The 15,556-nt window shown below is 38.6% G+C and overlaps 1 protein-coding gene across 2 annotated transcripts in view; it reads right to left on the bottom strand.

Moving 5' to 3' along the window:
- AGGF1 (angiogenic factor with G-patch and FHA domains 1) overlaps positions 1–15,252 on the bottom strand; it is a 31,326-nt gene extending 16,074 nt beyond the window's left edge. Inside the window, exons 1-7 of one of the 2 annotated variants that reach the window (XM_037032200.1) lie at positions 14,686–15,252; positions 11,932–12,034; positions 10,692–10,897; positions 9,693–9,857; positions 6,693–6,881; positions 1,991–2,093; positions 1,763–1,891 (exon numbers count right to left, since the gene is read on the bottom strand). In XM_037032200.1, coding sequence (XP_036888095.1) covers positions 1,763–1,891; positions 1,991–2,093; positions 6,693–6,881; positions 9,693–9,857; positions 10,692–10,897; positions 11,932–12,034; positions 14,686–14,895 — 1,105 coding nt within the window. In that variant the 5' untranslated portion in view covers positions 14,896–15,252. Of the gene's footprint in view, positions 1–1,762; positions 2,094–6,692; positions 6,882–9,692; positions 9,858–10,691; positions 10,898–11,931; positions 12,035–14,685 lie in introns of both variants that reach the window. The other variant, XM_037032198.1, reaches the window with a different exon arrangement.
- Positions 15,253–15,556: the final 304 nt, after the last annotated feature.

The following is a 15,556-nucleotide window of genomic DNA, read 5'->3' as shown; positions in this document are numbered from 1 at the left end:
TTTGTTTGAGGTGTGGTTGTTAATAATTGTGAGTTTGCTGTCACTTTACTGTTCATATCTTTTATCTTCTTTCTCTTAGATAAGTCACTTTAACATTTCCTGTAATAATGGCTTGGTGATCATGAACTCCTTTAACTTGACCTTATCTGGGAAGCACTTTATCTGCCCTTCCATTCTAAATGAAAGCTTTGCTGGATAGAGCAATCTTGGATGTAGATCCTTGCCTTTCATGACTTGGAATACTTCTTCCCAGCCCTTTCTTGCTTGCAAGGTCTATTGAGAAATCAGCTGATAGTCTTATGGGAACTCCTTTGTAGGTAACTCTCTCATTTTGTCTTGCTGCTTTTAAGATTCTCTCCTTATCTTTAATATTGGGTAACGTAATTTTGATGTGTCTTGGTGTATTCCTTCTTGGGTCCAACTTCTTTGGGACTCCCTGAGCTTCCTGAACTTTCTGGAAGTCTATTTCCTTTGCCAGATTGGGAAAGTTCTCCCTTATTATTGGTTCAAATAACTTTTCCACTTGTTGCTCTTCCTCTTCCCCCTCTGGTACCCCTAGAATTTGGATGTTGGAATGTTTAAAGATATCCTAGAGGTTCCTAAGCCTCTCCTCAATTTTTCTGCATTCTTGTTTCTTCATTCTTTTCTATTTGGTTCTTCCTTTCTTCCTTCTGGTCCACTCCACTGATTTGAGTCCCAGTTTTGTTTCCATCACTGTTGGTTCCCTGTGCATTTCCCTTCATTTCACTTAGTGTAGCCTTCATTTTTCATCTAATTTGTAACCAAATTCAACCAATTCTGTGAGCATCCTGATTACAAGTATGTTGAACTGTGCATCTTATAGGTTAGCTATCTGTTCATCACCTAGTTGTATTTGTTCTGGAGCTTTAATCTGTTTTTCCACTTGGGCCATTTTTTTTTGGTCTGGTTGTGCCTGTTATGTAGTGAGGGGCGAAGCCTTAGGTGTTCACCAGGGTGGGGCAACCCAGTTGCTAGGTTGTGACACTGTATGTGGGGGAGGGATCCAAGAGGGAACAGTGGTGCTTGCTCTGCTCTCTGCCAAATTTCAGTCACTACCCCCACTTCCCCCAAGCAAACTGGGCCCTTCTGGTGCCGATTTCTGTGTGGGTGGGTTTGTATACGTTCTAGGACCCTGTGGGTGTCTCCAACGAACTCTCCTGTGAGGCTGGGAGTCTCTCCCAGCACCTTAACCCCCACAGGTGTTTTCAATCAATGTTTTGAGGCTTTATTTCTCCAAGATGGGACCCTGGGTTGCGTGGTCTGTCTCACTCCCCAGTTTTGCCTGGTTTATCTACGCGCAAAAATGGGACTACCTGGTCCGCCAGCCCCCTTGTGCACCGTGCCCCTCCATAATCAGCTGCCTTGCTGAGTTCGCCAGCTGCTGCCTTGTGAGCCCAGGGTCCACCAGCCACCGCTTTGCCTCAACCCCTCTCCGACCCACTGCCTGACTCCACCCGGCCGCCTGACTCTGCCCCTCCTACGAGTCTGGATGAATATGGCTACTTTAACTTCTTGGTTGTCGTGTCGGACTTCCATACAGTTCAATTTTCTGTTGGTACTGGTTGTTTTTTGCTTCTAAATTGCTGGTGTCCTTATTTTGGTTGTGTGAGGAGGCACAATGTGTCTACCTCTGCCTCCATCTTGGCCGGAAGTCTATGCTAACATTTTTAATTGTGTTGCTCTGTTTACAATGACCACACTGGGACATTTATGTAAAATTAAATAATGGTTATTTACTCACCTTCATCCTCAGTATCTTCTGCAGTTACATTATCTTCACTGGTAGTGTCTTCTTCATAATCATCCTCAGTCTGAGAGTCTGTAATTTCACCTTCTTCTGGCTCGCTATCAGTCTCTATGATTTTCTCATCTTTAAATGAAGTCGAATTATAAATGTTTTCATTAAGAGGAGATTCTATAGACTTTCCAGTCACTGGGACAGTGAACTTGGGGGAACTATTTTTGTTACCAATGTCTGTTTTGGACTTCTTTTTCACATTTGCACAATCTTCTCCCTCACTGTAGTTTATATGCTCAATACTGGATGCTTTTTGATCTTCTGAATTCAAGTCCTGGGAAAAGGTGGGTGGGGAGGATAATTTTAAACATGACCATCCTATAATATTAAATGTTACAATGAAATGTTAGTGAAGATGTATGTGCAAAGAAATAACAATAGTTATTACTTTAGCCCCTCTTCTGCTCATGTTACCTTTCTTTGGTAAACACATCACCATCTACTTAGCATCCGAATCAAAAATCTTATATTTGACATCCCCTTAACCACCACATGAAATCAATTACCAAGCAATACAGACTATGTTTACAATTTATCCCAATTCTCTCTTCACCTATTTTCAATGCCCTAATTGTCCCAGTCCAGACCCTCATCACATATTGCTTGGACCAGTGCTGTCTAGTAAAAAAAACGATGCAAGCTGTATTTATAATTTAAAATTTTCTAATAGGCACATTAAAATAAGTTAAAAAGAAGTGAAATTCACTTTATCATTTTATCTAACCTAGTATTTACAAAATATTATCATTTAATATATATTAATATTTAATCAATATAAAAACTACCAATGAAATATTTTACATGAATTTTTGGTACTGTCTTCAAAACTGAGTGTTGCTTACACTAAACACATCTGAATTACGGTCAAGCTACATTTCCAGGGCTCAGTACCTTACTGGACAGTGAAGACCTGGAGAATATCTAACCTAAATTTTGTCTTGAACTTTAAACCAATTATTAAGTCAACACATAAAATACAGTACTGGCTTTCATTATAGCAGAGACTTAAAGATCCAAATGTACCTAATGTAGTAGAACAGTAGTTTTGCTAAAATTTATCACTTTATAAGTTGGTTTGATAATACACAATAGTTTAAAGTAGAGGTGAATCAGTTACATCTCTTTTATTCCAAAATTCGAACTTACCTGGCATAAGCCTTTTGTTGCTTATTACACAATTATATTGGGCATACCTTTTGATATCTGAGCAAATCTATTATTTTAAGCATAGAAGAAGCAGAGTTATTGTCCCCTTTTTTCTTCGGTTTACAAAACACTGAATTTTCTTTCTACCTTGCAGCCACATGATAAAGTGAATTCACATGTTCTTCTGTTATTTTATAAAATATAAAAGCATCTTAAATCCATACTTTCAACAGCAGCATAAATTCAATTTGGAGACTGGCTACACTCAATGTGATTGACTATACACTTCTAGTGGCATAAACTCACCAAGGACAGAACAAGGGGAAGGAGTTGACCAACTATGAACTTTAGAGGCCACTGCGCAGTATAGGAATAAATTTCCCTATCTACGAGGTCTGTTCAGAAAGCATCCAGCCATGCAACATAAAAAATAAAGACAGTCATTGAAGAAAATACAAGACACAAGAAACACTGTACATAGGACAGCAACATCTCAGCCCCCCGCTTCAAAGTAAGCACCTTGGGACCTCACACAGTTCTCCTAATCACCATCAGCTGCCCTGTTGTATTTTCCTGAATCTCATCAATGGTTTGAAATTTCTTCCCTTTCAAAGGTGATTTTAGTTTTGCAAAAAGCCAGGAGTTGCAGGGTGCCTAATCTGGGCTGTAGGGGGTGGGGAGTGAGTCAACTGGGTGATTTGATGTTTCACCAAAAAACTCTGCACCAAGCCCTGGCTGGTATAGCTCAGTGGATTGAGCATGGGCCTGCCAACCAAAAAACTCTGCACAAGACATAATGCATGAGTGGGTGCGCTGTCCTGATGAAGCTGCCAATCACCAGCTGCCTATAGCTGCAGCCTTCTGATTCATCCCAGTAGTTTCCCAAGAGAAACACTCAAGCTTAACACAAAATTTGATGCAGATTCATTGCTCTCCTTGCTCAGTCATTTTGAATGTGACAGCCACACAGTACACATGCTCACTCAATGGCATCTACTGCCCCCACTGACTAGTACAGTGAAGTTGTCATTGTTCACACAGGTGCAATCCAGTCCACTCTCCTTGGCTGCCAGGTTACATCACATCCATGTCGCACAAGCCATTCTGGTTATATTAACAATGGCTGGACTTTTTCCACACAGACCTCACATATATACTTTAAAGAAAGCAGTTTCTAATTTTGTGAATTTCATTATTACTGCTTACAGGACAACACAAGCAAGGAAAAAAATAAATTAAATTGCCAGAGGTGCTACTTTTTAAAAACTATTTGTCACCTGGCTGGTATAGCTCAGTGGATTGAGTGCGGGCCTGCAAACCAAAAGGTTGCAGGTTCAATTCTCAGTCAGGGCACATGCCTGGGTTGTGGGCCAGGTCCCTGGTGGGGACTAATGACAAGCAACCACACACTGATGTTTCTCTCCCTCTCTCTCTCCTTCCCCTCCCCTCTCTCTAAAAAATAAATAAAATCTTTTTAAACAAAACCCTATTTGTGAGAATGTTAAATATTCTTTAAGAGATAAGAAGGGGGCCTGTATGTGGGGATTTGAGGCATATATGCCTATTTGTGTTGTTTACTCCATTCTCCTCAATCTACTCTCTTCATTCCCTGTACCCTCCACCTACAAACAATGAAGCTCAAGGGTATCTTTAAAAATAAAGAAAAAGCCCTGGCTGGTGTAGCTCAGTGGATTGAGCATGAGCTACAAACCAAAGGGTCGCCAGTTGGACTCCCAGTTGGGGCACATGCCTTGGTTGCTGGCCAGGTCCCCAGTACGGGGTGCATGAGAAGGAAACACACATTGATATTTCTCTCCCTCTCTCCTTCTCTTCCACTCTCTCTAAAAATGAATAAATAAAATCTTTAAAAAAATAAAGAAAGAAAAGGTGAGGATGTCTTAACTGGTCCCCCATGCTTCACAGCTACCTTTTGGAATCCTCAAGGAATTCTCAAAATTCTATCAAGACTTTTTCTTAAGTCTCTGTCCTAGAGTTCACATATTTTTGATGAATGATGGTAAAGGGAACCAGTTATAGGAGCTAACTGAACCCAAATCTCACTGAATGCTTTCACACTTCATTCTCTAGTTTGTCAGGAAGGGCTTTTTGATGCCTCTTTTAAGTTCTTCTCTTACTGCTTGGGAGAAATACTTTTACAGCCTACTCCCTCCAACAGTTCAACCACCAGTAACAGGTAGGAGTCATTAAAACAGTTCTTGAAAGCAAAGAGAAAAATCATTTTTAGTATTTTAGCCACATACTCTTCTATTTCTTGGTACTGTCAGTAAGAATAGTAGAGAAATAGAAACACATCAAATAGAGAACAGAGAACAAATTCAAGGGAATCCCAATCCCATATTTGAACTCGGGCAGTATACATTAAAAATTTTTTTGTCTTTGGTTAAGAAGAGAAAAACATGAGATAAAAATTTAAGAGTGAAGTGTCAAACAGTTGCCACAATTCACAAAATGCCAGTACAAGTAGCCTCCTTTCCTGCCTATAAACCACCAACCTTATCTGTGCAGAAACAAGAGCAGTAACAACTTTTAAAATGTTTTCTTCTTTCAATTTAACCTTGTATAACTGTTTCTAAAATTCCCCTCTTTTTATAACTACCATTTTAAGGCACAGATAATATTTTTTCAATTAAAAGTACTATAATTTTTTGCCCTGGCTGGTGTAGCTCAGTGGACTGAGCACAGGCCTGTGAACCAAAGGATCGTGGTTCGCACGATGCCTGGGTTGCAGAGCACATGCCTGGGTTGCAGGCCAGGTCCCGGCAGGGGATGCACCAGAGGCAACCATACATTGATATTTCTCTCCCTCTCTCCTTCCTTTCTCCCCTAAAGATAAATAAATAAAATCTTTTTTAAAAAGTACTATAATTTTTTAACCAATATCGTGTGGGCCATTTGAACTTTTAATTTTTTCTGTTCTTATAAACATTACTATATAATGTACAAAGGCATTTTTCTGTCTTTAGGTTTAAAAAATAAAAAAATTCCAGAAATGAGATTTTCTAATGAAAAATTATCAACATTTTTAGTTACTGATACAAACATCCAATCTATTTTCCAAAAAGACAGGAACTTACATTCCTAAAAGCTGTATCAACTCTATGACTGCCAGAAATGGACTTTTTAAACATTTGCTAACCTGACAGGTAAAAAATCGCTCTACATGACTGTTTCTTTCATTGCAACCTGTGCCCCAGCATCGACTTAATCAACTACGGGTCTGAATTTCCTCCAAATTATGTAAACAAGGGTATTTTTATCTGCCCTAAATCTCCTTTCTTCTAATTTTTTTAAATATTTTATTTATTTATCTTTAGGGAAGAAGGGAAGGAGAGAGGGAGAGAAATATCAATCAATGTATGGTTGCCTCTCGGGGGCCCCCTGCCGGGAACTGGCCTGCAACCTAGGCATGTGCCCTGACTGGGAATCGAACCACGATCCTTTGGTTCCGAGGCCCGCACTCAATCCACTGAGCTACACCAGCCAGGGCTCCTTCCTTCAAATTTTTAAGAAATTCCTTCTACTTCCAGTGACTGAGAAATTGTGTTCTAGACCCATTAAATGCTCCTTGGTTAACAGATTCTGATTCCTTATTATCTTAATGGATATGTATGCAATGCAGAGTTACTGAATGATTTTCAATTTCATCAAAAATTTTGGCAAAATGGCATCACCATTATAAAAATTTAAAAAATTGTGAAGACAATACCTTTTCCTCATTTGTTGTAGAAGAATCTGGATCCTTTCTTTTCTTCTTCAATTTTTTATCTTTACTTTGTTTTGTGCCGGAAGTCTGATAAGGCTGCAAATCTACTCGAGAATGAAATTGATAGCGACCACTTTCCACATCGCAGTAGTAATAAATTCCAGTGGAAGGATCATAATACAGTTGATTTTCCTTTTAAAAACAAGAAAACAGTAAGTACTATTTATGTAAAATAAAATAGAAAAATAAACAATAAAAATCTCAAACATATTCAAATATAGTAAATGTTCACTTTTTGAGAACTACAGTATTTTCTGAAAATAGTAAATAAGAATATCAGAGTGAAAAATACCTGTAATTTTTCAAAATACTTTACCATTCAATATCTGCTCTAATTTCCCTAGGGCGAAAATGAGTACATTTAAAAATTAAACTGAATCATGAAATTGCCAACATTTGATCGTTTTTTAACTTACAAAGACAGCAATTTCATATGGTTCAACTTAATACATCAATGAAAAATTATAACAAGAAACCTTTTGAAGTTATGAAAACTAAGGTAAGCATCAGAAAAAGCTGAGCATCTGAAAGCAATTCCAGACTCATTATCCTTAAGATTACACAGTAATAATTTGGCAATATAAATTCTGAACCCTTCTCTCAATGTCATAAAACAAAGATTTGTCTTTTAACGTTCATGACTAAAAGTCCTGAAGAAACATTTGGAAATAAAATTAAGTTCATAAGTATTAAAACATAACATTCCATAAAGAGATACTGATTTTTAAAAAATCACCATCATCCGCCCTGGCCAGCATGGCACAGTAGGCAGGAATGTGACCCTGTACCCGAAGGGCTGCAGGCCCAGTCCCCAGGCTGGGTACCTACAGCGCCCGGTCCAGGTGCACACAGGAGGCAGCCAAGTGACCGTCCTTTCTCTTTCCCTTTCTCTCTCTCTCTCCCCCCGCCCCCGTCTCTAAAAACAGTGAATAAAATGCCCTTGGCTGAGAATAAAAAAACATTTTCTTCATTTAATTAATTCTACAGTAAGTAACTAAGGACTTACAAGTAAAGTACCCACCCAAAAATAAACTTTGGCAAATTATGGATAAAAACTAGAAAGATAAAATTGTGTAATCATCTGCATTTTTTAGATACTGGCAAATATCTATAACCAAAATTTATCTGAAAATCTGTATTTTCTTTTTTATCATAAATCCATGCACAGCAGACCTGGAAACATCTTATGATGTACTAAGATTAAACTAAAAATTCCTGGAAAAGAATAATTTACTTTTCTAACTGTTGATAGTATTACGCTCTATTGTCTTTAATCCACTTTGAATATCTCTTACAAAAATATTTTCAATTCCATATTTTGCTTTACTAAAAAACTGAATGAACATATTCAAATTTTTATTTCTAGTAATAACAGAACATTTATAACTCAAACCCTTTAATCTCTTAAGTCCTTTAGTCCAAAAATAGACATTTTCAAAAATATTATTACATTTTGATTTAGTTAAAAGATGAAACCTAGCAAAACAACGGAGTCCCTAATTTACTGAGCATATAACCTGCAGAATATAACTAACCATTTAGAGAATAGATGTCAGGAGGAAAGATACAGAAAGGAAAGTAGAAGAATGACAGAGACTAATGTCACGTACTCAGAAACTCTGTATTTTCCTAGAAACCAAGTCAGGAATAGCTACTCTCTTTAGTAATAAGAGTTTAAAATTTTTTTTAAAATTCTCACCCAAGGACATTTTTTCATTGCTTTCAGAGGAGAAAGGGAAGGAGAGAGAGAGAAACATGGATGTGAGAGAGAAGCATCGGTTAGTTGCCACCCAGATGCACCTGCACCAAGGATTGTTCATGCCTGAACCAAGGGATCAAGCCCGCAACCTAGGTATGTGCCCTGCCAGAATCAACCCCCAACCCTTCGTTTATGAGACAATGCTCCAACCTACTGAGCCACACTGGCCAGGGCTAAACAATAATTTTCTGGGTATTAATCAACATTGTCAATTAGCATACTCCTGTGAAAGAAAACCCTCTCATTACAGAAGATTTACAAAGTATGTATACAAAATTCCTATCTAAGATACTTAGCATTATCATTATGTTCCCTAGGTTAGTTAACAGTACTTCCAGGAACTGGAATTGTGAATATCTGGCCCACTTCTGGGCACTACATTCTATAATTCCTGAGGATCAGATCACATGAGTCGATCATCAAGGTTGAGATACATGGGGATGTGAGTGCCATCATCATTTATGTCAAAAAATTTGATTAAAAATCCAATTAAGCCTGGCTGGCGTAGCTCAGTGGATTGAGTGCGGGCTGAGAACCAAAGGGTCGCTGGTTCAATTCCCAGCTAGGGCACATGCTTTGGTTGCAGGCCAGGTCCCCGGTGGGGGCCACTTGAGAGTCAACCACACATTGATGTTTTTCTCCCACTCTTTCTCCCTCCCCTCCCCTCTCTAAAAATCAATAAATAAAATCTTTTAAAAAATCCAATTAAGTACCAGACTTCAACAGAAAACACTAATAATAAACATGCTCCTGAGAATTCAAGAAAAAGACTCCCTCTGTGGGAGTCTTACTTCACAAGTATTAGAAACAAAAAAAAATCTCACCCCAAGCCTAGAATTAACGATGTCACTTCTTTATAAATTCTCATTAAAAAGTTTAGATTCTCAAAATTTTTACCATGTTGTTAACTGTATGGTTTTATCAATAAATGCTCCTACATTTTTGTATGTTCCTTTAGAAATAAAGGTTATCAGATTTATAATCACAGTTAATTTATTTAATTATAAACCTAGAAGTGTAATATCATAAGCTATTTTGTAATTCTTTACTCATCAAACACCTTTGCATCAAACATTAATTTTTAAATGCAGCTTCTTGCTTTTCTTAGTTCAGCTTAAGGTTTAATATTAGGTATCAAGCATTGAAGTATATAATTACAGTATTAAGAGGTCTCAGATACTTACAGAATCATAATAGAAACCAGTGCTGTGGTCAAAATACAGTCCGGTATTCTCATCGTAACTAAATCCAGTCTGTGATACAGCAGCTTCTGCTGCAGCTCTCAAACTCTCAGCTAAAGATGAACCTTCCAAAGGTGAATCTTCTGTTGCTAAAACACAGGCTGGCTCCTAGGTAAGATATTCATGTCAGGTAAGATAAAATATCCTTATATCAACTTAAAAATTAGCAAAATTTGAAACAATAACTAGACTTAAAAGCTATTTTAAATAATGACTTCAATTTCTGCAATGGAAAAAGTGGCTACTGATTACAATTTGCTAGACTTTAAAAAGTATTTACTAGTACATCAGTTAATTCAACTCTGACCCAGTTTTGAAGACACTAGAAGACAGTAAGGAACCATTACTCACAAACAACTGCTACCACAGGGAAGTAATACCCACAATACAGACTCTGAAGCATTCTTTAAGACAAATGATCTAGATTCTTCCATAATCACAGGTTCAAAGGGAAAAAACACTTTAACAGATGGAGGAGAAAGCTATGGGTATGTGAGGTTTACTGCAGCATCAGCATCTGCACTGTACGAACCTCCCTGGAACCCTGATCAAACACGCTATAGAAAAAAATCTGTGAAACACTCAGGGAAATTTGGACAGTGGCAGGATATACGACATAAAGCATGAAAAGTTTTTTGTTGTGAATGAGGTTATTGTGGTGGTAGTATAAAATGTTCTGGTTGAGTCGAAATATCCTGACAAATTTTATTTTAGTTTACGTATATCCAAAGTTTTTAGAACACAACAAAGTAGGAAACAAATATATAAACAAGTCATTCTCATTTTTTATTCTCTAAAAATGTTATATTCTGTGTAATTATAGACAGAATATGTATAACCTTTGTATATGTTGTGATAGACCAAATGAGTCAATTTGCATAATAACAATAATGAAGGCCAAGTTCTCTGGCACCAAGAGTAGCATGTTAAGCATTTTATTACCTGTGAATTTGAGGCAAAATGGTCCTCTTGTCCACATTCAAACTTTTCCGTTACATTAGTAGTACCAGCGTAAGCATCATTTTCTATTTGTGACTGGTCTTTAGAATTATAAGTAGAGGCTTCAATATCCTGATCTTGCTGAACTGAGAGTTCTGTCTCTTTATCTGGAAGACTAATATCCTTATAGTATGCCTGATAATAATAATCTATATCAAAAACAAATTGTGATACATATTAGAATTGCATGTGTGTGTGTGTATATATATATGTATATAAAAAGGACTTCATTCTAAAAAATTGGTAGTGAATACAAAACAGCACAAACTGCAAACATACATATATTTACAATTGTACAATTTTAACAGATTAAAATTAACAATGCAGACAAATCTGCAGATGCTTTTATCTTTGACTCTAATGTCACTTTAAGTACCCTAGCTGTCAAGCTAAAAAAAAAAAAGATAAACAGATTTGGATTTTCTGCAGCAAGACAAAAAAAGAAAACAGGTAGATAAGTTATATTCTGTCAAAAGAAACACTAGCAAATCTGAATAATTTCTAACCACACACTTTAATAGCATATCAAATGGCAATGGAATAGAGACATGTCAAAGATTGATTTCTGTCAAATTTCTCTCATGATGCTGACTTTTTAAAAAATATATTATCATACAGATATATAATATTAACGCCATTGATATGTTTAGCAAGTTAGCTAAATTATGTACTAAATAAAACAAGGCAAAGCTTAACGGGAAAAATTGTTTCCTGTGATCTTTATTTATTAAAACTCAGTTGCTAGGTTATTTTGCCTCACAACATAATGTCACAGATGAGGTCATGATTGTAGGCTCACCACTGCCACACACTGAACAGCCTGGCACCGAGCACAACGCTACGTGGAATCCATCAACAAGAACACACATGCCCCTGGTTGCAAGGAAGACCACAGATGAGAGTAAATGGCTCACAGCATGGCAGGAGTTACTCAGTGAATGCGCCACTGGCAACACAGTAGCAATACTAAATATTTATAGGAATGATAATGCATTACTACTTTCGCATCAGAAGAGCAATTAGATTATCTTACAATACCTAATCACGTGGAGAGAAGGCAACCTTGTAACGGTTCTCACATTTATCTAGATGTTTGTCTATTTTAAATTTAAAGAACACTCTATGTTGATACGATCTGAATGTGATGGTGTTAGGCTATCTCCACTATCAATGGAATGAATACCTGAGGTTGACCATGGAGGATGGCTCTCTGTCTGTACTTCTACGTCAGACTTCTTACTATCTTCGTTTCTCCCACAATAGAGTATCTTACTGAGCTCTTCTACCTAAAAGAAAAAAAGGCTTTAGGGAAAATAAATCATATAGCAATCTAATTATATGCACATCATTCTCCTCAAATTACAATAATTATTTTTTCTTGGTAAAAGCTTTAAAGAAGTATCAGTAACAGCTAGTTTCTTTTTCAGAAAAACTAAAATCCTATCGTTGAATTTCTTTCATCTTTTACATTCGCAGAGGGAGATTTTGTTCCTATTTTTTTTCACTTATTGATTTCAGAGAGAGAGAGAGAGATGTTCCTCCACCCATCCATGCACCCACTGGTTGATACCAGTGTGTGCCCTGACCAGGAATCGAACCCACAACCCGGGCACATCAGGACAACACTCCAACCAACTGAGCTACCTACCTAGAACCAGGCGTTTTTAATTTTAAGTCTTAAACTTTCTTGTTAAATCCCAAAATTTCCCCTTTGAAAATCAGACTGACTAAATTAATAGGCCTTTGAACAGAATCCTTTATTTCTAAAAACTAACAATGTTTTTATACTAATATTTTACTCAGTCAGTTCTCTTTAAATTAGAAAACATTAATTCCCATGCACTGAATTATAAAGTTTAATGTACATTTTCCCTTTAAATAGTAGTCCGACTGAATGACTGCAGCAGAAGAAAATAGAAGTGACTGCCTCAGAGAGGCATCTATTCTCCCGGTGCCTCACTGACTGCCAAAGCCAGAGCAACAGAGTGCAGAAATATCCATAAGCAGATGAGCAGCCTCATCCACACACCTCAGTTAAACAAAATCTAAGAGTGACATGTCCATTACAGGCATAAAACTAACTAAAAACCAAGCTTCTAATATTTCTTTAATGATAAAGCTTAAAAAGGTTATAAAACTGATTATATACAGATTATCTAGGCACTCTGATAAGAGTGCACTCTTATCCAGATTATCTGATAAGTTATCAGAACTGCTAGTACAACCAGAGCTAAAACTAGAATGCAGCCAGAAAGGTACCTAAGGAGCTAATTAACGAGGCACTAAGTTTCAGCTTTCCTGCAAGTACAGGGTCTATGCCTGAGAACCTGTGCTACCTTAAATTTTTCACCCTAGACTACTGATGGCCTTTTTTTTTTTTAGACTACTGATGGCCTTGTCCTAGTCCCAACTCTGCTACCACCACTATTGCTGTGAAGTAGATCATTTATTTAGCATTTGCTACATACTGGGCACTATATTTGATAGTTTGGACATCTTAATTCTTACAACCATCTTATAAAGTAGTTTTCCTAATCCCCATTTTACATGTGAGATATCTGAAGACACAAAGTAATTTGCACTAGTGTTTTGTTTTTTTGCCTCCAAAGCCTGTGTATATTATGTTTCCCAACAATTCACCTTCAATTCTCAACCCAACTTTTTACTGCTCCAGACAAAATACTATTTAGTCATCTGGGGTGACAGTTAACACAAACTCCACCACCACCACGGGAGGCTGACCAGGAAGACAGTAAGGAGTAACTGCTATCACCAGTAGAGTTGATGCCTCCTGTGCATTTCAATTTTTCATGTTAGAGCTCTATTAACACTAAACAAAGATCAGTAAAAATGCTTTTTAAAAAAGGATCTTTATGGCAAGCAATGATTGAACTGGGAATTATAAGACAAATTTTTTAAAAGGTTGTCATATTTTGTTCCTTTCCCCCAAGACATTTTAACAATCTAAATTTGTAACTCCTAGCAGTCTATATACATTGCAGGTGTTCAAGAACTACGTGTTGAGTAAACAAACTGAAATTTTGTATCGTCATAACGTCAATTACTCTAAGCAAAGGCACAAGACATTGCAACTCAGCCATTATTTTCATAGATCATTTGATCATAAAACATAAGGAATTATGATGACATTTTAGGGTTCAAACTACACACGTGGTTTTAGGGAAGGTACCAACAACATATCACAATGGACTAAACAACAGCTTAATTGAAATTAATAATTATGTGAAAATAATTTATCAGGACACAGTGCAACTGCCAAACAAATCGAGATGGAAAAAATGTGTTATACTGTTTCAGTTTTTTTAGAAGCGTTAGTTAAAATATTTGTCCTTACTGTGTTTTACAAAAATGAAGTGAGCTGCTTAGTGTTTCTAACAAAGTTGTATCTTCCCTACTTCCACCAAAGGACTCAACATGATGACCTCCCAGAAGGCCAACCTTATGCATAGCGCTCAACAATTTGTTCACAATTAATGTGATTTAACCTCCACCTGTGTGGTACTAGCATTCTCATTTTATGGGCAACCGACGATCTGCATCAATTGACATAACTAGTGATGGGATTTTGATTTAAGTCCAGCGCTTCAACGAACTCAGAAGTGATCTAGAATAAAATATTATAAATGTGCCTACTGCCAACGGGCAGTACCGAAAAGTGAGAATGAAGACAATCTAAAAGTACAGTCCAATTCACACCAGCCATAACTTCTGCTCACGCACGTATCTACATGTAGTAACCTGAACTTAGGTTTGCTCCAAATGTACTTGGAATTATCATAGTACTGAACTTGTATTTCTTTCAGGTACTCTATAAAGTAGTCCTGAGCCTGCCTGGGGGCCCTTCCAAGACTATCAGTGGCTCCCAAGGCCTCCTCTTGGGCTGGATGGGGCGCAGGGCTGGAGGCGGATCGCGCACCTGTGTGCGGAGCTCCTGGTTGTTGCTCTCGGCGCTCTGGTACAGACGCTCTGTGTGGTGCAGCAGCTTCTCGATCTCCCGCACCTGCCGCTTGCAGCTCCGCAGCTCGCGTTCCAACTTCTCCACCTTCCGCCTCAAATGGGCCAGCTCAGGCTCGGGGGAGTTGGGTGGCGAGGGTGACAATGAAGGAGACGGCGCCTCGGAGGCCATGGGGTGCGGCGCGGGGTGGCCCGTGGGCACGGAGAGGCTGCGTTCAGACTGAGGTGGACGCCGGGGACCCCAGAAGCCATGTGAGCGCACGGGCAGCGGAAGGCGGCCTTATACCTGCCCGGCCGCGGCGGCCCCTGGCCATGACGCCCCGAAGCTCGTAGCGTGTGGCAGAGAGGAACTGCGGGCAGCGGCCGAGGGGAAGGCGGATGGGCCCAGCCCAGTCCGCCCGGCTTTGAAACAGGAAAACTTTATTGGTAATACCTTCCCCCAGCAACCAAAACAGCCGCAGGATCGTTAAAGAAGTGGGAGGCTCCGAGAAGCAAGAACCAAAACGACTCCGCAGGTTCCTGGGTTGAACCGGAAACAACGGTGCCCGCGGTGGGCGGGACCCGAGACAGAAAGGGAAGCGACGGGCAGCGGGAAGGGCCTCACGACACACACGCGCACTTCCCTCCCTGCTGGGCTTTGGGCTGGGCGCTGTGGGCGTGTATAGGACGCGGCCCTTGGTCTCAGGCTTTTACCCGGGCGAAGTGTACTACTTGACATCCTTCACGGTTTTTTGGTTTTGTATTTTAGTTAGTGGTACCTCATATTGTAATCATACTTACTGGTTCACAGCACATCCTCAGCCCTGGCCTATGGAACTGTTGGAGGAGAGTAT

Source organism: Sturnira hondurensis, unplaced genomic scaffold (genome assembly GCF_014824575.4).
Source record: "Sturnira hondurensis isolate 20B ecotype Veracruz unplaced genomic scaffold, ASM1482457v3 Scaffold0021354, whole genome shotgun sequence".
Classification (NCBI taxonomy): domain Eukaryota; kingdom Metazoa; phylum Chordata; class Mammalia; order Chiroptera; family Phyllostomidae; genus Sturnira; species Sturnira hondurensis.
Note: the sequence above shows the minus strand (reverse complement) of the source record. Positions and strands in the feature narration are given on the sequence as shown.